General features: G+C 51.3%; 1 protein-coding gene across 2 annotated transcripts in view; it reads right to left on the reverse strand.

Annotated features, from left to right (window-relative positions):
• The window catches only part of LOC118207967 (protein jagged-2-like), a 45,046-nt gene that overhangs the window by 3,869 nt on the left and 19,270 nt on the right, over window positions 1-21,907 (reverse strand). Inside the window, exons 4-24 of one of the 2 annotated variants that reach the window (XM_035382197.1) lie at window positions 19,961-20,215; window positions 19,064-19,124; window positions 14,522-14,652; window positions 13,888-14,007; window positions 13,600-13,713; window positions 11,967-12,080; window positions 10,766-10,885; window positions 10,272-10,327; window positions 9,947-10,120; window positions 8,498-8,648; window positions 8,198-8,362; window positions 7,957-8,070; window positions 7,747-7,860; window positions 7,518-7,631; window positions 7,160-7,276; window positions 6,169-6,196; window positions 3,804-3,889; window positions 3,051-3,164; window positions 2,697-2,812; window positions 1,440-1,691; window positions 995-1,126 (exon numbers count right to left, since the gene is read on the reverse strand). In XM_035382197.1, the coding sequence (XP_035238088.1) occupies window positions 995-1,126; window positions 1,440-1,691; window positions 2,697-2,812; window positions 3,051-3,164; window positions 3,804-3,889; window positions 6,169-6,196; window positions 7,160-7,276; window positions 7,518-7,631; window positions 7,747-7,860; window positions 7,957-8,070; window positions 8,198-8,362; window positions 8,498-8,648; window positions 9,947-10,120; window positions 10,272-10,327; window positions 10,766-10,885; window positions 11,967-12,080; window positions 13,600-13,713; window positions 13,888-14,007; window positions 14,522-14,652; window positions 19,064-19,124; window positions 19,961-20,215 (2,648 nt within the window). The remainder of the gene's footprint in view (window positions 1-994; window positions 1,127-1,439; window positions 1,692-2,696; window positions 2,813-3,050; window positions 3,165-3,803; window positions 3,890-6,168; window positions 6,197-7,159; window positions 7,277-7,517; window positions 7,632-7,746; window positions 7,861-7,956; window positions 8,071-8,197; window positions 8,363-8,497; window positions 8,649-9,946; window positions 10,121-10,271; window positions 10,328-10,765; window positions 10,886-11,966; window positions 12,081-13,599; window positions 13,714-13,887; window positions 14,008-14,521; window positions 14,653-19,063; window positions 19,125-19,960; window positions 20,216-21,907) is intronic. The other variant, XM_035382204.1, reaches the window with a different exon arrangement.

Genomic DNA, 21,907 nt, shown 5'->3' on the forward strand with positions numbered 1-21,907 from the left:
GCGTCTGACTTGCGCAGCCCGAAGGCAGCTATTTCAGAGCTGGCTGTTTCGTGAGTCACCTCCATCTTCGCTCACACGCCATGGTGGATCTGGCTCCACAAGGCATGTCGAAACAAGGGCCTGGAAAGCAGAGCCTCGCTCGCTTGAGATCTTCCTATTGCACGCGTCTCACGACACCCCCCCCCCCCCCCGCGCGCGTAAGGTAAGAGCCTACCCCATACTGTAGGTTCACTCGGCCGTTCTAAGTAAACCAAGCTTAAAATGCATCGTTGTGAGATGTGATCTCGACTAATGACTAAATAATGGCTGAGGTAGGTTCCAGCATCGTGGGCAAATGTTACCGTTCAGTCTTGAGCATACTGCAGGTTAGTCAAGTGAGCCTCATTAAACCCGAAACCATTCAGCTAAAGGACAGTAATTGGTACCACTCCTCTCCGGCGAATCACAAAACATACAGAGTCATGGGGAAATCAAATTTCCATCCATTAAAGGATTTATGCACTCTAGCTGCTAATGTCCCCTGTGTTTCAGTTTCCAAGCAGAGAGCTTGGGTGGCCAAACTAAACTTGTCAGAGCAAAGACTTTCATATGTGCGCAAGGCAGAGATGCACAAGGTATTCAAAAAGAAACTAAATGTCAAACAGATGTGGTGAAAATGTTAAATAAATAAATAAATAAAGATGAAGAACGGCTCAGGATAGTTTATTACCTGAACTCACAATCAGAGATCTAAGCATTTTACTTAAAGGTTTCTAAAATACCACACATTGCCCCTGGAACATGCAGAAGCAGACGGATCCATCAGTCAGATGGGACATTTAGAATGAAAAAAAGGCCCCAATTGTATTTCTGATCTTTAATACCCACTGATGATGATGAATAAAGTGGATTATTTAATACTGTGAAAGTCTTCAGGTGCAATAGAAAAGAGGGTAGGCAGACAGCAGCATGACCCAGACTGTGCTTTATTGAGCAGCCAGTGCTGAATACTTACAATGGCCACCTCCACTGCATCTGGGTTGGAGTAGGAGAGGTCACAGAGCAGCAGCAGGGAGCGGTCCTTGGCCAGGGTTCGAGTGGCGGGCAGGTACCTCAGCTCCGTGCAGATGTTCTCCACCGTTGTTCCCTGTGGTCGGCACACACAGACAGAAGTGCAAGCGTGAGCCTGCAGAATCCGAAGGCTTTGCAGCACGACGTGCTGGTTTGCAGCAGGCATCACCGCTAAAGGCACGCCAGCACATGGCTTTGATTCTGTTGCCCAACATAACGAAAACCTGGCCTCATAAACACTGAATAGACTTCAGAAGTATTCAGCGGTGGGACGTATTCCCAGAGCAAGGCAGTTCGGTCCATTTCAAAAATGCGAGAAGATTTATATTGACGTGAGTTACGGTGGAACGGATCTGAAACACGGAGAGCGTGCACGTTTGGGCTCTCACCAGTGGAACCTTGTTTCGGTTGAAGATGAGCGTGATCCTGGCGCAGCTGTTGTCCAGGTACCCGGTGTTCGGCTCGCACTTGGTGTTGATGGGGGGCGACGGGTCGGCCGAAGAGCAGATGCCCCACTGGTGGCACGGGGGTGAGAAGCAGGTCAGGAAGTTGTGCTCCTGGCACTCTTGGCCTGCGGGACACTGGTGGCGCTCTTGCCCCGACGTCCTCTGCAGAAGGCATGGTCGACGGCCACACATGACCTGCAGGCATACAGTAATGGGGTCAGAGCCATTTATACACACTCAGTCACTGGCGTACAAAGACAAGCTAAGCTTACTGACTGATGGACTAGTTTATGGTGCCTAACAATAAATAGGAACAGATTAAATGTACAGAGGCACTAACCTCCAGACATATCTATGTGGAATGGGGAAACTAGAAACGCATGAGCCTGGAGGCACCAAAATCACAGAGCCAACAGAGGCAGCTCAGGACAGCTCATTCTGACGTCACTGACCAATGATAAACAGCACACCTCATATGGGCAGCTTTTTAAAAACTAAAGATACACATTGTCACTTAATGTTGTAATTAGTGTTTCTGTCATGCTATTACTAATAATCTGTAAGTAGTATTAAAATGCATGTTAAAATATGTATACACACACGAACGCACACACACACACATGCTCGTCATAACTTGACTTTCATTTTCCGGATTGTTTAACAACTATTAAACCAGCTTCTATAATGACACAAGTCAAACAATATCCAATGCTGAGTAACCAAACAAGATCAAAGGAGTTGGCCAAAGGAGTGCAAATTTGAAAAACTGAATCATCGCTGGAATTTGTCCGCAATTTCAGTTTATAGTGAAGCTCTACGAAAGTGACAGGAGAATTTCTGGAGGTCTACACCAAGGCTGCTGTGTGTTGGAAGCAGCAGGCCTACCTTGCTGCACTGCACATTTCCGTTCACGCACTGGCAGCTGTGTGTTGGAAGCAGCAGGCCTACCTTGCTGCACTGCACGTTTCCGTTCACGCACTGGCAGCTGTGTGTTGGAAGCAGCAGGCCTACCTTGCTGCACTGCACGTTTCCGTTCACGCACTGGCAGCTGTGTGTTGGAAGCAGCAGGCCTACCTTGCTGCACTGCACATTTCCGTTCACGCACTGGCAGCTGTGTGTTGGAAGCAGCAGGCCTACCTTGCTGCACTGCACGTTTCCGCTCACGCACTGGCAGCTGTGTGTTGGGTGGAGCAAGCCTACCTTGCTGCACTGCACGTTTCCGTTCATGCACTGGCAGCTGTTGCACTCCTCCTCCCAGCGGCTGCCGTGTGGAAACTGCAGCCCGGCGTAGCGACACGTCTTCCCAACGCCTATAACTGCACGACAAAACCAGACAGTGAGCAGCGTGCTCCAGAGGGACCAGGTCGGCTACAGAGGAACTGAACTAAACACAGGCCACGGAGACAATCTAAAATCAGCTGGCCAATCAGGGCATCTGCTTTGGAGAACTAGAGCATATGCACGTTCAGAGCTATTTCCAAGGTCTTATTCAATACAGTGACCCCCCCTCCCTCCCCCACAGCTAGCACTGCCAGTGCATAAAGTGGCACTCACACTCTTGGCAGCGAGGCCCGGCCCGGCCCACAGGACAAACACAGCGGAAGCCGTTAATCTGGTCTATGCAGGTGGAGCCGTAGGCACAGGGGGACGACTGGCATTCATCAATGTCTGGTTTATGGAGAGAAGAGACTGGCGGTTAACAAACAAAACGCACGCTTCACAAAGCGCACTCTCACACTGAACCCTGCCGCGGCCCTGTAGCAACTTTAACCGTCACCGGCCTGCTAATAGGCTGGGCATGCGTAACGATCGCTTGTGGAGACTAAAGATTGATCAGTAAGGTAAAGACGCACATTTGATGTTTAAACCAGAGAGAAATGCAGCAGAAAATGTAGCCCATTGTTTATGGTGTGCGCACAAGGGTCAGGTGACATTAAGGGACCCCTCACGTTTATATCCAGAGCGGTTCAAAAAAGGAAACTAAGCAAAAATGTAAATCTCCTCTGTTGTTGTGAGCACTTCCCCTCTCAGAAGTGCGTGTCAAAGACAGAAAGAATGAAACAGAAAAAGACTGAAGTGAACAAAGCACCCCCCTCTACTCTAAGAAGAGACAGGATTCTTGGGGGTCAATGAATAATTCAACTGGTACGTTTGGGGTTACAGCTGACCTCCGCTCATTGGACAGGTCAAAAGGTCAGGGGATGCCATCTAATCTGGGCTCTGGTAACAAGCCACCCCCACCCCAGCCCCAAAGGTCATATACCCCACCCCCCCCATTTCCACCCCACCCCCCCACCCTGTGCTTACTGATTCGGCAGTCTGGTCCAGCGAAACCGGGGGCACACTCGCATCGGAACCAGTTGACTCCATCCACACAGATGCCACCGTTGTAGCTGCACAGGTAACAGAGACGGGAGACCAGTTACAGCCAAACACCACACAGCTCGATCTGCGCTTGTCATGCCATCACATACAAAGCGAGGAGAGGGATCAAAAAGGCTTATTCCACTCATCAATATCCACCCTTCATATGCAAATACCCCCCGTCCCCATGCTGGGGTGCCCTCCTCCCCCCACCACCGCCCCATGCTCTCAGGGTCAACCAGGAAGAATAGGAGAAGGGGTGCTTCACCCCATCCCCCCCCCCCTCCCCCCCCCCCCCTCCCGGCTCCACAACCACCCACCCACCAACGCTAATCCCTCTACCAATCATTGAAGGAATCTCTTTAAGGGAAGTGGCTCACACGAACCCTAACCCTAACCCTAACGCTAACCCTAAGCCTAACCCTAGCAGCAACCCTAACCCTAACCCTAGCTGTAACCCTAACCCTAAGCCTAATCATAGCTGTAACCCTAACCATAACCCTAACCCTAGCTGTAACCCTAACCCTAGCCCTAGATGTAACCCTAACCCTAGCTGTTACCCTAACCCTAGTTGTAACCCTAACCCTAGCTGTAACCCTAACTCTAACCCTAACCCAAGCTGTAACCCTAACCCTAGCTGTAACCCTAACCCTAACCCTAGCTGTAAACCTAACCCTAACCCTAGCTGTAAACCTAACCCTAACCCTAACCCTAGCTGTAACCCTAACCCTAACCCTAACCCTAGCTGTAACCCTAACCCTAAGCCTAATCATAGCTGTAACCCTAACCATAACTCTAACCCTAGCTGTTACCCTAACCCTAGTTGTAACCCTAACCCTAGCTGTAACCCTAACTCTAACCCTAACCCAAGCTGTAACCCTAACCCTAGCTGTAACCCTAACCCTAACCCTAGCTGTAAACCTAACCCTAACCCTAGCTGTAACCCTAACCCTAACCCTAGCTGTAAACCTAACCCTAGCTGTCACCCTAACCCTAACCCTAACCCTAGCTGTAACCCTAACCATAACCCTAACCCTAGCTGTAACCCTAACCCTAAGCCTAACCCTAGCAGCAACCCTAACCCTAACCCTAACCCTAGCTGTAACCCTAACCCTAACCCTAACCCTAGCTGTAACCCTAACCATAACCCTAACCCTAGCTGTAACCCTAACCCTAAGCCTAACCCTAGCAGCAACCCTAACCCTAACCCTAACCCTAGCTGTAACCCTAACCCTAAGACTAATCATAGCTGTAACCCTAACCATAACCCTAACCCTAGCTGTAACCCTAACCCTAGATGTAACCCTAACCCTAACCCTAGCTGTTACCCTAACCCTAGTTGTAACCCTAACCCTAGCTGTAACCCTAACTCTAACCCTAACCCAAGCTGTAACCCTAACCCTAACCCTAGCTGTAACCCTAACCCTACCCTATCTGTAAACCTAACCCTAGCCGTAACCCTAACCCTAACCCTAGCTGTAAACCTAACCCTAACACTAGCTGTAACCCTAACCCTAGCTGTCACCCTAACCCTAACCCTAGCTGTGACCCTAACCCTAACCCTAGCTGTAACCCTAACTCTAGCTGTCTGGCCCAGCGAAACCGGGGGCACACTCGCATCGGAACCAGTTGACTCCATCCACACAGATGCCACCGTTGTAGCTGCACAGGTAACAGAGACGGGAGACCAGTTACAGCCAAACACCACACAGCTCGATCTGCGCTTGTCATGCCATCACATACGAAGCGAGGAGAGGAATCAAAAAGGCTTATTCCACTCATCAATATCCACCCTTCATATGCAAATACCCCCCGTCCCCATGCTGGGGTGCCCTCCTCCCCCCACCACTGCCCCATGCTCTCAGGGTCAACCAGGAAGAATAGGAGAAGGGGTGCTTCACCCCCCCCCCCCCCTCCACAACCACCCACCCCCCAACGCTAATCCCTCTGCCACTCATTGAAGGAATCTCTTTAAGGGTAGTGGCTCTTTGTCAAGTCGGCCTCTGATTAATAGGATCCTAGGTCGCCAAGCTGTCACATTTCAAGATGATTTAGGGACATCTTCCCTGTTTTTTTTTTTTTTTTTTTTTAGTTTTCACAATCCCTACACTAGCTCTGGGAATGATGCCCAGTAAAGTGGATGCCTTTGGACTATTCAGGTCTGGTATTGTTCAGACGAGGGAGGAGGAACAGAACGGAGGCAGAACAACAAAACCGCCACCAGCGCAGGCAGGCAGGCCTACACAAAGGCAGGATTTCCACCCGTGCGCTAGAGGACATAAAGACTTGTTTAACTGAACTTACTTACCAGGGGTGAGGGTTGCAGTCATTAGTGTCTGCGGAGATGGGAAAGAAAAATGAGACACATGTCAGACAGCACTGGAACATTCCTCTGTGCGTTTTGATTAACTGCTCAACTTTCATTAATTCACACGGATTTAAAAAGTTTGATCAAGCGCCTTTCCTTGAACAGAACAGAAGGCGAGAGTAGTGTCATAAGACCCACGGCTGTGTAGATTTTCAACGCCCTTAGGGTTCACTTTAACATTCTTTCCTTTCAAAGGGTGTATTTGAAAGGGTTCAAATGCTTTACATAATGTACTATATCTGCAGACACTGACATAACATTGCGTATTAAGCAGTATGCTATGGCGTCTAATCACCGATGGATCATTGTCGCTGTCAGTCTGATCCCAGATGCTTTCTGTTGGCTCTGATCATCTTCCTCTGCCTAACTTTATCAAAAGCTTATTAGATCTGTCAGTGTACTGGGAGAGGGGTGCGGCTGCATCATCGGAAGCAGTTCTGCAAATAAGACGGGTCCCTGGAAAACCATGCGTCACGCAGTCCCCGAGCCCTGTACTAATGCCGAACACGCATTTTAGATACAATCAGACAAAAAGAAGCTGTCTTATTTTCCACTGAGAAGAGACAGAACCAGAGAGGGAGACAGAGAGATAAAAAGAGGGAGGGAGCGAGAGAGAGAGAAAGAGAGAGGGAGAGAGAGAGAAAGGCAGAGAAAGAGGAGTCATTCGCAAGCTACACTTTCAGTCTCTAACAAGTCAGGTCCTGAATTCATGGGCTCTACCTCACTAAATAGTTTTATTTCTTTCTGCTGCTGCGACATACGCTCTATTGCATAGGCCGGGAGGAAGGAGAAACACCCATTTTAGAAAACACTTTGATCAAAAGGGAAAGTAGGAGTGAAGTGGGAGTGTCTCTCCGTGCCCATGAGCTATGAGCGCGGAGCAGGCAGGCTCTTGCAGAGGCCTGACAGGCAGCGGGAGCTCGGGCCTTACTCTGTGTGCACGTGGGCCCCTCCCAGCCATCCTTGCAGATGCAGGTGAACGCGTTGCCCCCTCCTACACAGGTCCCGCCATTTTCGCAGGGGCCCGACGCGCACGTGCTGTTCTTAGCTGAAAAGGAGAGGGGGGAAAGGAGTTACAGCTGGTTTTTAGCACGTACACTTACAGCCCCTAGCCATAGCAGTGCATTAGCGGGAAGTCAAGGGATACATCAGGGTATTACTGAAGAACACGGCTGGGCAATATTCACTTTAAAGACGAGGGATAGTCATTTATCATGGAGAATATAATTGGTAAGGCATTAGAATACAAGTACAGACTCAAAAGAAAAAGATATGATAAGAGCTTTCACCTGTGTTGCAGGTGCTGCCACCCCATCCTGGGGGGCAGGCACAGCGAAAGGCATCTCCGTGGTCATAGCAAGTCCCCCCGTTACTGCAAGTGCTGGCATCACACTGGCTTTCACCTGAGGAGACACAGGAAACATTAGCCACAGAGACACACGCCTAAACAAACACAGGTAACAGCCCCAAAGGCTAGCGCCACACAGTACCAACGGCCGCACTGCAGCCATGACTCACGCGAATGGCAGGTCTTCCCCTTCCAGTTGTCCAGGCACTCGCAGTAGAAGTCGTTCACCAGGTCCACACAGCGGCCGTTGTTCTTGCACGGGTTGCGGCCGCATTCGTTCACGTCTGCGACGGAGAAGAACAGCGCGAGTGAAGAAGTGAAAGAGGGGCGAGAGGCGAGACTAGCTTAGGTTCGGGTTCGAGGACGGACGGGGGACTCACTGAGGTCACAGAGGGCGCCCTCCCACCCATCAGGACAGAAGCACATGAAGGAGTTGACCCCGTCGATGCAGGTGCCCCCGTTCTTGCAGGGGCTGGAGACGCAGTCGTTGATATCTGAAAAAGGGGGGGAGAGAGAGAGCCTGAGTAAACGCGACTCTGATGATGATGATAATGATGATGAGATGATGACAGACGTGACAGGCTTCGCTCTTCGCCTGCTCAGTAAGAGCCGAGGACGTACTCTCGTGGCAGTAGATCCCGGTGAAGCCCTGCTCGCAGGAGCAGGTGAAGTTTCCGGCAGGCAGGCTGATGCAGCGCCCGTGGGGGCCGCACACGTTGGACGAGATGTGCCGCACACCCTCCTCTGTGGCGTTGGTCGCCACGGCGATGGTGCAGCTGTCAATCACTGCGAAACAAAGCGAAGCAACAATGAGACGAGGCCCCTCAGAGACGGAGCCTCTCGGCAGGGGGGGCGTAATCAAGCGAACAGAGGAGAGCTCCGACATGAGTGACAGGGAAATGGGCCAATGATAATGCGCACCTTCACAGGGGGTGGTCTTGCAGTGGTCCTTGAGGTCAGAGCAGGTCTTGCCCTCGTAGTCCTCAGGACAGGCACAGTAGTAGTCGTCCATGAGGCTGTGGCACTGAGCCTTATTCTGGCAGGGGTTGGGGCTGCAGGGATTAGACTTCACCTGCAGAGAGGGAGAGAACGCATTGGAGGGGGGGCTGGGACCTCAGTCTGGGACCTGGAGCTCAAATCCTGATTAAACAAGCAGATAAGTTCAGCAGGAAGCTCTGTAGCTTCTACCCATAAGCGCATTAAAAGAAAGCTACCTGCATCACATCTTACACCTAAACTCCTTAGCTTCTCTAAAAACCAAGCCTAATATTGCTGAGGAGATGAGCAGGCCCAGGAAGAGAGGGGGAGCAGGGAAGGAGGGATACAGTCCAGCTGCTTATCACAAAGCCCGCGCAAGGCACACGGTCTGAATACGTTGCTTTTTCAGGAGGGTCTTCTTTTTAAACGACGTCCCCTTTAACCAAGTACAAGAGAAGGGCTCTGCAGCTACGAACACCCATTTGCTCATATTTCTCCATCTGTGCAGCTTTTATGAAGCTCATTAAGAGGAAAAATTTCTAACTTAAACAAGGCCCTTCCAACACATAAACCACCAATGTGCATATTACCATTTAAGGCAATACCAGCTCTGTCGGCAATCTGTCACTCTCAGAGAGCTGATGGGTTCGACCCATGTGTCTCACACTCTGGGTTTTTTTTTTTAAACTGTCAGTTACCGTACCTGTACCTCTGTTTAACACAAAGAATGTGATGCAGGCCTCTCTTTCTGTCTCTGTATGTCTGATTCTAATTCAAACTGAAGCTCCCTGTCTCTTAGCTGTCCCCATTCCAGACTCCCAATGGGGAAAGCGAGCACTGCGTCCGGTGGCTCCAGGGAAGGCCCCGCCGCGAAAGTCACATTTACGTCCGCCAGACGCAGGGACAGAAAAACAAACGGCGGTCAGTCTTTCACCTCCAGTTCAGAAATGCTAGCGCGGCTCCCACTGGAACGCGCACTGATTCTACTGGGCGTGCTCTCTTTTTTTGGGCATCGAATGGGAAGCGGGCCAGACTGTCCCAAATAAGAGTTACTTCATCCACTACAGCCTTATTTTTAGCTCGAGTAGCGCGCCAAAGCGCCTGGACCTCGATCAGTACTTTCCACACATCTGAGCCTTTTTATAAACACACAGCTGTTGTTACAAGGAGGACTGCAGCCTGATATTCACCCCTGATATTCAGAAACGCACCTCCGATAAGCATGCGAGCCGGAGGCGGCCAAACCTGGATCCCAACCGTGTTTACCCACAGTACGGTCCTTTAGGAGTCCAGGTCGAGCACTTAGAGAAAACCTGCTTGTCTGACACGGGGCACTGCACCCCCCCTAGAGACAGGCCTCACCCGCCCCGCCCCGCCCGAACCCGTACTCACCTCGCACGTGGCACCGGAGAAGCCCTCCAGACACTCGCAGACGAAGCTGCCCACCACGTTGTGGCACTGCCCGCCGTTGCGGCACGGGCTGCTGGCGCAGGAGTCCGACTGGATCTCGCAGTGTATGCCCACAAAGCCCTGCGGGCACACGCAGCGGTAGCCCCTGTGCGCCTCCTGTTCGGACAGACGCAAAACGAACGTTACCCCAGGAGCTACCCCAGCCCGGGCCCATGACAAGGCTCCGGCTCTGGAAGGATTTTTTTTTCCTCCAGCGGGCCGTGCGAACGATTCGGAAGTGCCCCCCGGAAAGCCGCCCCACACCCACCTTGTCCGGCTTGCATGCCGCTCCGTTCAGGCACTGTCCGTGGCAGGCGTTTATTTCTGTGGTCGGGGTAAGAGGATAGCTTTTTCATGACAGGTCAATTACGCACACATGTCTACGAGTCACACGAGGCATGCAGTCAGACATGCACTAGCAGAACATACTACATGCACGCTCAGAAGGAAAACACCCATTTAGTTGCGAGAACTCCGGACAAACGGTGCTGTTAATCGCATGCACTAAAGCTGCCTGGTTATACAATTGCACAATTCCCCTGAAAGACTGAAACGTGATTTTTCTGTAAAGCGAAAACCCACTTGCTAAGCAGTGCATTTTAACAAATGCTGTTGCCTTGTCAGACATAGGAATTGATGTACAATTCAGCCACATAAGAATTTGGCATCTATCGAAAGCAAGCTTCAGCTAGAACAGAGGGAGAAGGCTCTGCCCAAAGATTTGAGCAAGAAGATAGTGGCACGATAACAACTGATACTGACTGATGTCACAGTTTTGTCCAGCCCATCCTTGTAAGCAGTCACAATGATATCCACCAATTAAGTTTTTGCAAGAGTAAGCATTATGGCAAGGGTTCGGAGTGAGAGTGCACTCATTAGCATCTGTAAAGTAGAGAGACACAGGGAGAGAGACAGAGAGGGAGAGAGAGGCTTGAGTACCAGCGTCCCCAGCCACCACCACCAGGCAGCACCACAGCGAGGGTCAACAGAGCACCGCTGAACACCGACACTGAACACCGACACCATGTCTCTCCTGCATCACTGCTGTTCCAAGAGCAGGCCCGTCAACTTTCGATGAACCCATTCAAAGAAGCTCCAGCAGGGCGATACACCTTTCCCCCCTAAACCCCCCCCCACCCCCCCCCCCCCCCACCCCACCCCTCCTTTCACCAACCTACCCACCCCCTCCTGAATGAATTATTCTCTCAAATCTCATTAGAGTCTCAGGCATACCAGCAGCTGGGAAACAGGAGCTCATTTTCTATAGAAAAACAGAGAAGGGGGCGGCGAGCCCTCCAAGCCCATCAAAGACCTCACGCTTATTAGGGCTTAAAATATTCAGGAGGGTGCATCAATGTGCAAATCATTTCCCTGAGGCGCACCTGTCCTCTCTATGAAACCGGACGCTGGTGTTCAGGTAGTGCCTAATGGCTGTAAGGGGAGACGGGCCCAGAGCTCGGCCCGTAAGCCGAGCCCCGGTTTTGAATCTATCCCTGAGCTTGTTTACAGGTTATAAAGCGTTTCCTCTCCAGCTCCGCTTCCTCCGCAAATTGTGCCCTGGGGTAGGACCCGAGTGAAAATGCCTTCCCCCTCCTCCGCCCCACCTCTCCCCCGGTCCGTACCCAAAGATAACCCCCCGTCGTTTTAAATTTAGTCCCAAGGCCAGCAGTTGCCAGGCCGTGCATTATTTATAGCTTTACTCAAGTCGCCGGTATCGGGTTGCAGATAATATCCAGCTTTCTCCATGCAGCCAGTTCAAATTAGAACTCTGTGGCAATATGGGCTTAATATGGTGAGGGGGGAGGGGGGGGTGCACACCAAAAAGCGAGCCGGTCCATTGGCTGGCATATGATTAAGGAACACATTAAATAAAACATGCAATCAACACTCTAGTCTGACATTAGAACACGAGCCATTTCACAACCCTGTGTGTCCAAGCAGGAGGGCTCCTCCCTGGTCTTACCTAATTGGCAGGTCTTCCCAGCCCACTGAGGGGGGCAGAGGCACTCAAAACTGTTCTCGCCGTCTATGCAGGTCCCGCCCTTGTCGCAGGGGTTAGAGGCACACTCGTCCGTGTCTGAAATACACACCAAAACACTGTCACTGCCCTGCACGCGCACACACATATACAGCACATATATACACAGTCATGTGCCTTGACAACTGAGGACATGCCTCTCCTCAAATATAAAATGTCATCAGAGGCACGTGAAGCTCCATTTAATAGAACTGGAGTGATAAAACTGGAGCGATTCCAGGCGATAAAATCTAAATGGAAATGGAAGTGGAATATTCAAGCGTTTGACACCGTTTCTAATGCACATTCACACATTCACATTTTGCATTCAGAATGCTGAAATAGGTGCTATTATGCCACACAAAGGCTGCCCAGACCCTGTGTGTGTGTGTGTGTGTGTGTGTGCGTGTCTGCGTGTGTGTACGTGTGAGTGTGTGTGTGTGTGTGTGTGTGTGTGTGTGTGTGCGTGTCTGCGTGTGTACGTACGTGTGAGTGTGTGTGTGTGTGTGTATTTGTGAGTGTGAGTGTTTGTGTGTGAGCTGCTTCTCCCAGCGCCCTAGAGGTAGCCCAGGCACGGCTTATCTAATACTTTTAAAACAAAGCTACTTCATTTAATGCTACTTCAAGAAAGAGCATCCCCTGCTATTATACTAACCCAGTGGCAGTGCTCCAGATAAGAGACTTACACTTTTGTGAGACCGTGTTTCTGACTTCACACTGTAACACGATTATCCCTTTGCATAATCCAGGTCCAGCAGATTAACAGTGATTAAACCTCAGTCCTTACACTTCTGGTGAAGGCACAAAGACACTGCGTTCTGGGGAAGAGCTCCCGGTCAGAGGAGGGGAGGGGAAGCGTCAGATAAACAGGAGTTCGGTTCGGCAGCTGGCCACGCCCACCCTGCCCGTGCACATTGTGTTGTAATGGAGCGCTGGGAAAAGGGGGGGAGGCAGCACCCTTGTGGATTGGTGGGGTGGGGTGGGGTGAGGTTGGGTGAGGGTGGGGGGGGGGGATTGTTGTGGGATAGCGGGGAATTCCACCAGAAGATCCTGTGTTGCCATGACGATGCTGACTCGGCCCCAGATGTGCCGTGGTGCTCTCAGAGCTGGGGGGGGGGGGGGGGGGGGGGGGGGGGGGTGGGGGGGGGGGTCAGACGGGGGCAAGGGGTTTATAATAACAAAAAAAAAAAGAAAAAGAAAAAACCCAGCAAGCGTCCCAGAATGAGATGGAGCACCAGTGACCGGGCCGTGGCGTTTATAAAGCCAAACACAGGTTGGTTCAAAGTCAGCAAAGATTATGCAAATCCCCTCATCTGCATGATCAGTATCATTTCCCTTTAATCCCGGCCCCTTCCACTGAATTCTGCTGAGGGACCCCGCTGTGTGGAGGGCCTGCCAGCATTAGAGCGATGCGCCCAGCATGCAGGCCCTCCTGCGGGGCCCGCGGTGAATGGGTACATCTGGTTCGACACGACTGGGGGAGGGGAGCGCGGCTTTGATGTGCGGGGTTCGTCGGGGAGCCAGCCGAGCGGCGCTCCCGGGGAACAACAAAAGAGGAGGGCAGGGAGGGGGAACTCACCTTTGGCACAAGTGGCTCCCCCCCAGCCCGGCGGACACTGACACTCGAACCCAGACGGTATTTCGTGGCAGGTGCCCCCGTTGGCACAGGGGTTGGACACGCAGGCGTGCTCCGCTAAAAAAGAAAAGCACAAAACGACGGGGCGTGCGTTAGCGACAGAAGCGCCGCGGCCCGCGCAGACGGCTGAGAGAGGAGCCCCCCCGGATGGGGAACGAAAGGCCTGGGGGCTCTAACCGAGGCCCCCCGGCACCGAGGGAGGTTTTCTGGGTGCCGACGGCAGGCTCTCACCGATCTCACAGTTCTTGCCCGAGTACCCGTCGGGACAGGCGCAGTGGTACTCGTCCGGCTCTGTGTTCATGCAGGTCCCTCCGTTCACGCAGGGGTGATGGGTCCCACAGTAGTTCAGATCTAAACACACACACACACAAAATCTGCCGTGAGCGGGGCCCTAGTCCACTGTTCTCATCCCTGACCCCACCCCCACCCTACCCCAGAGCAAGCATGTAGCTAATCCCCCTTCCCACCCAGCCAGAACAGCAGCCCATAAATCATCACAAAGGCCTCTGTGGTCAACTGCCCGCCCCACGCATTCCCACTGCGACTTTTTGAGCGGGGCTCAGCACAAACAGTAAATAAATAAACACAGAGGAAGCCAAAGGATTTAGCCTCCACGGGATTTAGTCCGCACTAGCTCTCCATGATGAAGGGCTCCCCGCAGATCAGGTTACTGAGTTCCACTCCAGGTGCTGCTTCATTCACCCATTACGGCCGCCGATTACAAGTGCAACAGTGGACGTGCACTACAGCACCTGAACTAACTCCTAGACTCCATTTCATGTGTCCCGCTTAAGACGTTTAAACTACAGTTCCCATGCTCCATTGCCAACAGAGCATCGCGCCTGTCGGCGTCAAACCGTCTCACCTTTATCGCACAGCAGGCCGCCCCAGTTCTTCTCGCAGCTGCACTGCCACGGCTTGGAGCAGGTCCCGTGAATGCAGCCCGGGTAAGGGATGCACTCGTCGCAGAACGGGCCCTGCCAGCCGTAGTTACACCTGGGAGACGCAGAGAGCAGAGAGATCAGGACGGGGTCCCGCAGCAGGGCCAAAGCGCCGCCCCGCGGCCGTGCACCTGGGCCGAAGCGCCGGGAGGGCACCGCCGATGGTTATCTACCGAACGTCAAATAAAAGACCGTCTTGACCGCGCCCAGCACCGACTCCCGGATCCTAATCTTAGAAGAAAGGGACATTCCCAGGCGGCAAAGGTTAAGCCTGTTTCCATGTCGCGTGGCCGGGGGAGAGGTGACTGAGCGCGGGCCGGTGAAGGGTTAGCTAATCAGTTGGTTTACGGCAGCACTCTGTTATTCCAAGGCCAGCGGTACGGCCGGCCCCAGCTGTCTTGTCAATTCTCTACGCACTATTTTAAGCCACTTTTTCTGCGCGCCGGGCCCAGCCGAACTCCAGCTGCCGGTCGAAAACGCGAGGTCTCCCAAACCCTGCACAGAGGCCACGCTGCATTCGCTACAATCTGGTCAAGTGATGTCCCAACCCGAGACAGTATAAAATAAGATTAAGAGGAATTAGGTGCTCTCAACTTTCATGAGCACTTCAAAGGAATGTTCTGTTCTGGTGTGTGACTAATGGGACGAGGGGGTGTGTGTGTGCGTGGGGAGGTGGAAGGGGTGGGGGGGGGGGGCGGAGCAGGAGTGCTTCTTGGTGAAGTGCACCAACAGCGGGAAGGAGCTGAACATGGTTTGTGAGGGAGCACAGACAAAGACATGCTCAGAATGGGATATGCAACACATCTATCACAGTCACCCAAGGACCCATCAGCAGTTCCCCCTTAAAACAACTGTGTGTCTCCAAAATAGCCCCCTGAAACCAAGTGCCTCAGATATTTACCAAGCTTTTTTTTTTTCAGTCGACAAAAAGAGAGTGTATATATTTACACCAAAAAACACAGCTCGCCCGTAGTTGCTTGGAAACAACTTGCTGGTATCGCATGAAAGTGAGTGAATGCCCATTGTGAACTTGAGATGCGGTTGCAATTTTGGGCTTAATCGGTCGCCAGGTTTTACTCTTGGAAAAGGATGTTATGTTCCAAGCTGACAAATAACTCATTCAACACAAGATCATGTGTTGAGGCACATTACATTCCTCTGGCATTTCCATCAAGAAGCCAATGAATTTTTTATTTTTTTAATCCTGAGTTTGCATGTACTTTTGCACAAGGCACACACACACAAAATCCCCATGGCGATACCTCCCAGTGTTTAATGACTTGGTTTGCAGTCAAAATGGTAAAACACAACCTGGCAAAGGAATTATAAGAGCTGATTGGCTGAAGAGGCATTTCATCTAAACCACCTCTTTATGGGTCTCGGATGGATGGAGAACTCGTCACTCGCTCTGCAGACTCATAGGTGTACAGCTTGTTTACCTTCTAAGGAGGTGGCTATGTGGGATTCGTGCTACCATGTTTTGGTGGAAAGGAAGCAAGTCACTCCTTCCTCTTAGGCCTTGTCACTTCCTCCATTAACAGGTACTAAACATAACCACATCTCCACTTCCTGTTTGGGAAACTGATAAGGAGAACACTCCACTTTTGGAGGCGTCTTCCTGGGTGGAATTTACAGATCGCCAACCTTCTTATAACTGCTTTGCCAGATGCTCGGTGTTCCACTGAACATTCTGAGCCATAAATACAACATAATATAACAAATGATGCTCAGAAATTTCATTCAGAGGTTTTGACCCTAATTTCGACAAGTATGTGAGACTGCAAAATCCATTTCCAGACTGAAAACATGAAACAGGGTGAGTAATGTATTTAAGGTCTTTTTAACAGAAGCTAACAGGAGTGCAACACATGAGTTGTGGGGTAGATTAACTGTACCCAAGCACATAATCACTCCACCACACTCCCGCCGTACCCAGAGAACGAGACAATTCCCAATTCTGGGATAGCGCATACCATCCCAACAGGTTACAGGAGCGAAGCTAAGCACGGCTCTAACTGTTAACCACCCCAATCCAGTCTTTCAACTGGGGATTCCAAACTGATCAGAGCGGGGAAACCGATGAGTGGAAATTATTTCCAACACGGAGACTGTAACTCTAATCACATACGTGACCATCTGCCGCGAGGGCGAAGAATTCTGAGCGCACGCGGAGGAGCGCGAGGGCGCATGGAAGATGATAGTGGATTAAAGGCTTAGTGCTGCCAGTGCTCCTTCGAGAATGTGGACCGAGGAATTCTCACCTAAGCAGCCCTCCAACTGACAGGTAGACGACAAGGAAGCAGGGTTGCTTCACAACACTTCCTGTTGGAGAGGAAGTGGATCCTCCTACACTCGCGGCAGGGAAGCGTCAGCCAAAACAGGCCCAAGACAGGAAGATATAATGGGAGACGGTGGCGTAGGCAGAACAGGCCCAGCACATCGTTTAAGGAAAGGAAACACAGTCCGCATGAAAAACAGTCCTGTTTGCAGCCCTGGAACAGGAAGGGGAACAATAGCTCTTGGGACTGGGGATGCAGACTCCGTTCCACATAGGGTGGGGGAAGGCACTCCCCCCCTCTCCTTCACCCCTCAGCCAGTAAACAATCAACTTGTTACTTAATCATTTGCATAATAGGGCTTAAAATAACCTCAGATCTCTCGCTGCAAATGTAAGAATAATGATTGTTGAAGGGTGGATGTGTGATGGGTTAAAATATATAGGTCTGCTATGTTCAGATCTTTGCTTTAGTGAGACTGTTGGACCACCCACTCTTGCCACTCCCATTACAAATCTAACCCAAGGGTTCCATGTCCCAACAGTGTCAGATGCTCTAAAGCCAGTCCATAACTAAACCCACAAACTCCTCCTCTGTCTGCCCTCTTCTTAGTTTGTGACGCGGAAGCAGTCCAGGCTTTTCAGTCTTTTATGACACTGACGTATACACAAAGCAAGGACTCGTGCACCGTACACACACAAACAAATACACAAAAACAACACAAATAAACCCAGACAAAAACATGCCTGAATAGACACACAACCAAACACGCCCATCCGAACACTAAGCGGTACATGCATAAAGTCATACAAAACTTTCCCAGCACAAATGCAAAGTGGCAAAAGTGTGAAGTACCAGGCTAAAGGCAAAACAAAAAGCAGCACATGAGAGTGGTCGCTGGGGGTGAACTGTGGAAGAACAGAAAAACTCTGAAGCACTTATGAGAGCTGAGAGAGTACCTAGCTCAATGATTTACGCAGCATCAGTATGCGCAGAGAGGTCAAACATGCCGCCGCGCCATCAAACTCGTCAAACGGGGAGACTAGTAATGTGCGGTTATTTTTGGAAGGGACTGAACGCAGCAGCCGTAGAACCCCTCATTCACCGACTGAACTGAATGAACAGCCACCACGGTACTGACAGCTACCGCTACCGGCCAGAGGAGGTGTTAGCATGCGAGGCGAAAAAAATGTATAAAAAATTATTTCAGTGAAGAAATAAGTCTATACTGAGGAAATGTCACGATTGCACGACATATCAAAGAAAGATAACTAAGAAGTGCACAACTAAGAAGTCTTTCTAGCCTCTGTGGATCAGGAACTGCACTTCACTTCCTACCCTTTCAGAGCCCGAAGGCAGGAATTTCATTTAAAATCAGTTGGCAACAGAATAATTATATCACTGGATGAAAACAGAAGAAATGATCCAGCCTATTAATCATTCTCTGTAATTAAACACTCATATTAATCACATTGAGCATTCACGACAAACACTGCCAATCATTACCAGCTTAGTATTGCATGTTTAAAACAGGGACTATGGTTATTGGCTGCTGGAATACAGTTACAGTCCACAGTTAATTTCATAGCATGGAATATTTAGAGACCAATCTAGTATACAACAGCTATGTACGCAGATATTTATTACTAATTACTCCTTTGAACTTCTGGAAAGATTTCATCACTCTTAGGGAATTCATTTTAAGTCTCTTTTAACCAAGAGATGCATTAGCAAATAAGAGTAAGTAAGCGTAGGCTATCCAACTGCCATGCAAGTTAGCGAGGCTATTTATTCATTAAAAGCAGCTACATAGCTAGTAAGCAACCCATCACTCCATCCAGCTACTAACTAGCCTGCTGCTACTTATATTCAAAGCAACAACCACAGAGATATTTTTTCATATTAATGCATTATTTGCAGTATTCAATAAAAGTACGAACTCATACAAAAAGTGTTTGTCAAATCAAAATCAAATTTTGACGCGCTGTATGTTTTGCAAGCAGCGCATGGCTAAATGCTACATTTTACAGTACGGTTTACACTGAAGCTGCTTGTTACTGCCACACCCTCCCACAGCCCTCGCATGGAGACAGAAAGGCTTGGAAACAGGCAGGGGACGGCGCTTCACCAGGAAGCCGCCTTCCGAGGTGTGAAATTCAGTGCGAGCGTGGTGAGGAAACGCTGACTTACGTGCATCCTCCAGGCACCGCGCAGCCCCCTTGGAGGAGGTTACAGCCTTGCTTGCAGATAGCTGCGAAGAAGGAGAAGAAGAAGAAAAAAAAGGCAGTGAGGAGGGGTGGTTTGTTTATTACTTTTTTTTTTTGTAACTCCTACATGTTTGACACGACGCGTGAATCCATCGGAGCCATTGTGAAACCCGACGCTTTACGGCCCCCTTCTCCTCCCCCCCTTTACAGGCCGGGCCGATGATTTACCGCCCGACTGCCGAAACGCTCGCAGAGGACCGACCCTTTCTCCTGCGCCCCCCATACCCCGCCCTCGCGTCAGAGCGCCGGCCCGGGCTGACGCGCACACGCGGCCTCTCCTCTACGCGCGTATCCGATCACCGGGCAGGCCAGGCCCAGGAGTACCTCGGGCCAGGGGAAAATGGCACCGCGCGCTCTGAACGCAGCGAGCGCCGAGCCCCCCGCGCTAAACCCTTCCGCGGGACGCGTCGGCCGCAGCACTGAAAGGGGCAGCGGGACAGATTAGCTGGCAGGCTGTAAAAAGCAGAGACCTGCGGAGAACACTGGGCCGCATCCATAAATTACCCTGCCCGGGGGTCCTTTGTGAGGCGGCCTGTTAATGGAAACTGCAGAATAGCCCACCCTGTGAGGTTTGTGCGTGAGGACAGCAAGTCAGAGCGCCTGAGGCTAGGCTAAGTGTGCCTGCGTGCTCCGCGCTTCTGTGTCCCAGCGCATACAGTAGCACACAATCACTGCGCTGTGGAGCCTGTACTGTAGGCAAGCAGTTCCCACACAAGACACAGCGTTACTTTACGCCGAATAGATATTTCAACAAATAAACCGAGCGCGCGTGTTGCCATGGCGAGCCGGTGCATGGAGAGGGCCGCGGCGTCCCGCTTACCTGTTCGGCAGTCCGGACCCATCCAGCCCTCCATGCAGCCCCTGTTCCCAAACTGGTCGCACACGTAGTGGCCGAAGTAGTCGTCGCGGGGGCGGCACTGCTTGTTGCACTTGATGCTGTAGTAGTTCTCGTCGCACTTGACGCGGATGGTGTAGTTGAAGCTGGCGATGGGGCCGTTGTGCTGGATGGTCTGCCCTTCGTCCCCGGGGTTCATCATCCCCTTGTGGATGTTCCGATCGATCAACAGGCCATCGTCTGGGCGGGAGTTAACGAAAAAGAAACAGAAAGCTAAGAATTGGGAATGTGTATTACCTAGTCAAGATCAGAAAAGGCTATTTTGGATCAAACCTAGATCTCCTTCCAAGATTGTAAAAAACATAATAAACGCAAACACAAGGGTGGAGGTTCTGGACTGGTTGTTGAATAAAACTTTATCTCAATGTCCCTGCTATGTGAGAGCCATTTCTTCTTTCTTTTTTTTTAGCTTTTTCTCTCTTGGTCCTTCCTTCACAGGAAATCCAGCTCTGCCTACTTTGGAGCCAAGGAGGAAATAATAAGACACTGTAACAAACTGGGATCGGAAGGGCCTTTGCTTTTCCTCAAGCGGTGGAAAAACAGGGACCAGCCTGCAGTTTGAGAACAGAACCCAGGGCACAGGCTCAAAGTAAACCCCTCTGAGGACCCCCTCTCCCCCCCCCCCGCCCCTGCACCAATACCCCCCCCCCATCCACCCCCAGCGTATACACAGGCCCAGTCAAAGAGGACACGTGCACCCACTGCATCCAGAGGCGCTCAATAGAAGAGGTGTAAACAAAAGGGTGGAGGGGACCACCATGTAGGCCGACGGAAGGACGGGCTCTGACAGAGACATTAATCACAGGGCCTGACTTTAACAGTGCCCTCGACCAGCGTTATTCAAGGCGTACCCTCCTCCTCCTCCTCCTCCTCCTCCTCCTCCTCCTCCGCCTCCGCCTCCTCTTCCCACCCCGGGCCAGCTCCTGCCACCGCTGGGATCCCCCAGAACGTCTGACCTTCATAGCTTTCCGCACCGGCCCCACAAAAACCCCCCGCGAAAGCAGCCCGTCGCCACACCGTTTAAAAAGGAGAGAAGCAACGAGGGGGAAATCAGTCCTCCGCCGGAGTCGCTCGTTTTAACAGAATTAAAAGAAACGGCGTTGCGTTCCGCAGCAAATACAGAAGGGTTCGGCACATTAAAGGATCTAACCGTCTGCCACAGATCAATTGTCTCTCTCTCTCTCTCTCTCTCTCTCTCTCTCCCACCTGCAAGCTGCAGCACTCACGTCTCCAGTTAATTTCCTGCTATTAGATATAAAAATACAGGCCAATCATCTGCTCTCAGCGCTGAAGGAGACACTTTGAGAGGCGCCTGTTACCAGGGAGAGCAGGCAGCGAGCGCTGCAGCGCACACGCCGCCGCCGCCGCCGCGCTCCACAATCAGAGCGGGCGTCGAGTCCAGAGTCGGATAATCAGCGTTTCGGGCCGCAATTCAAGGCCCTCGTGGCGGACTCGGTTTTACACCTCCTCCGTCGTAAAAAAAAGCATTTCTGTAAACCTGGAAAGCGGTGAATTCTCTGAAACCACCACTCGCGGTTAAAACAACCCTGTTTTCTAGCCGCTGACGTAAATGATCGAATCGCGCCGTTTTTAAAGTATGGCTATTATAACCTATGGCGATTCCGACAAAGAAAGACGTTTTTTTATCACTGGGGAGAATTGAGGCCGCGAGTTTCAGCGGTGGAAAATCAGGGGCCTGTGATTCCCTCCCTCTCACCCCCCCGTCCCTCCCCCTCCGCCGGCACCTTCCTCGCCGTCTAATGACAATGTCCGAAGAATTAAGAAACAATAACAGAAATAGCCCTGGCGCTTCCAGATAAAGAACAATGGCGCAGGCCCAGCGAGCCCCGCTTTGTTTTGTGTCTAAACACG

This window comes from Anguilla anguilla, chromosome 1, assembly GCF_013347855.1.
Source record: "Anguilla anguilla isolate fAngAng1 chromosome 1, fAngAng1.pri, whole genome shotgun sequence".
NCBI classification, from domain to species: Eukaryota; Metazoa; Chordata; class Actinopteri; order Anguilliformes; family Anguillidae; genus Anguilla; species Anguilla anguilla.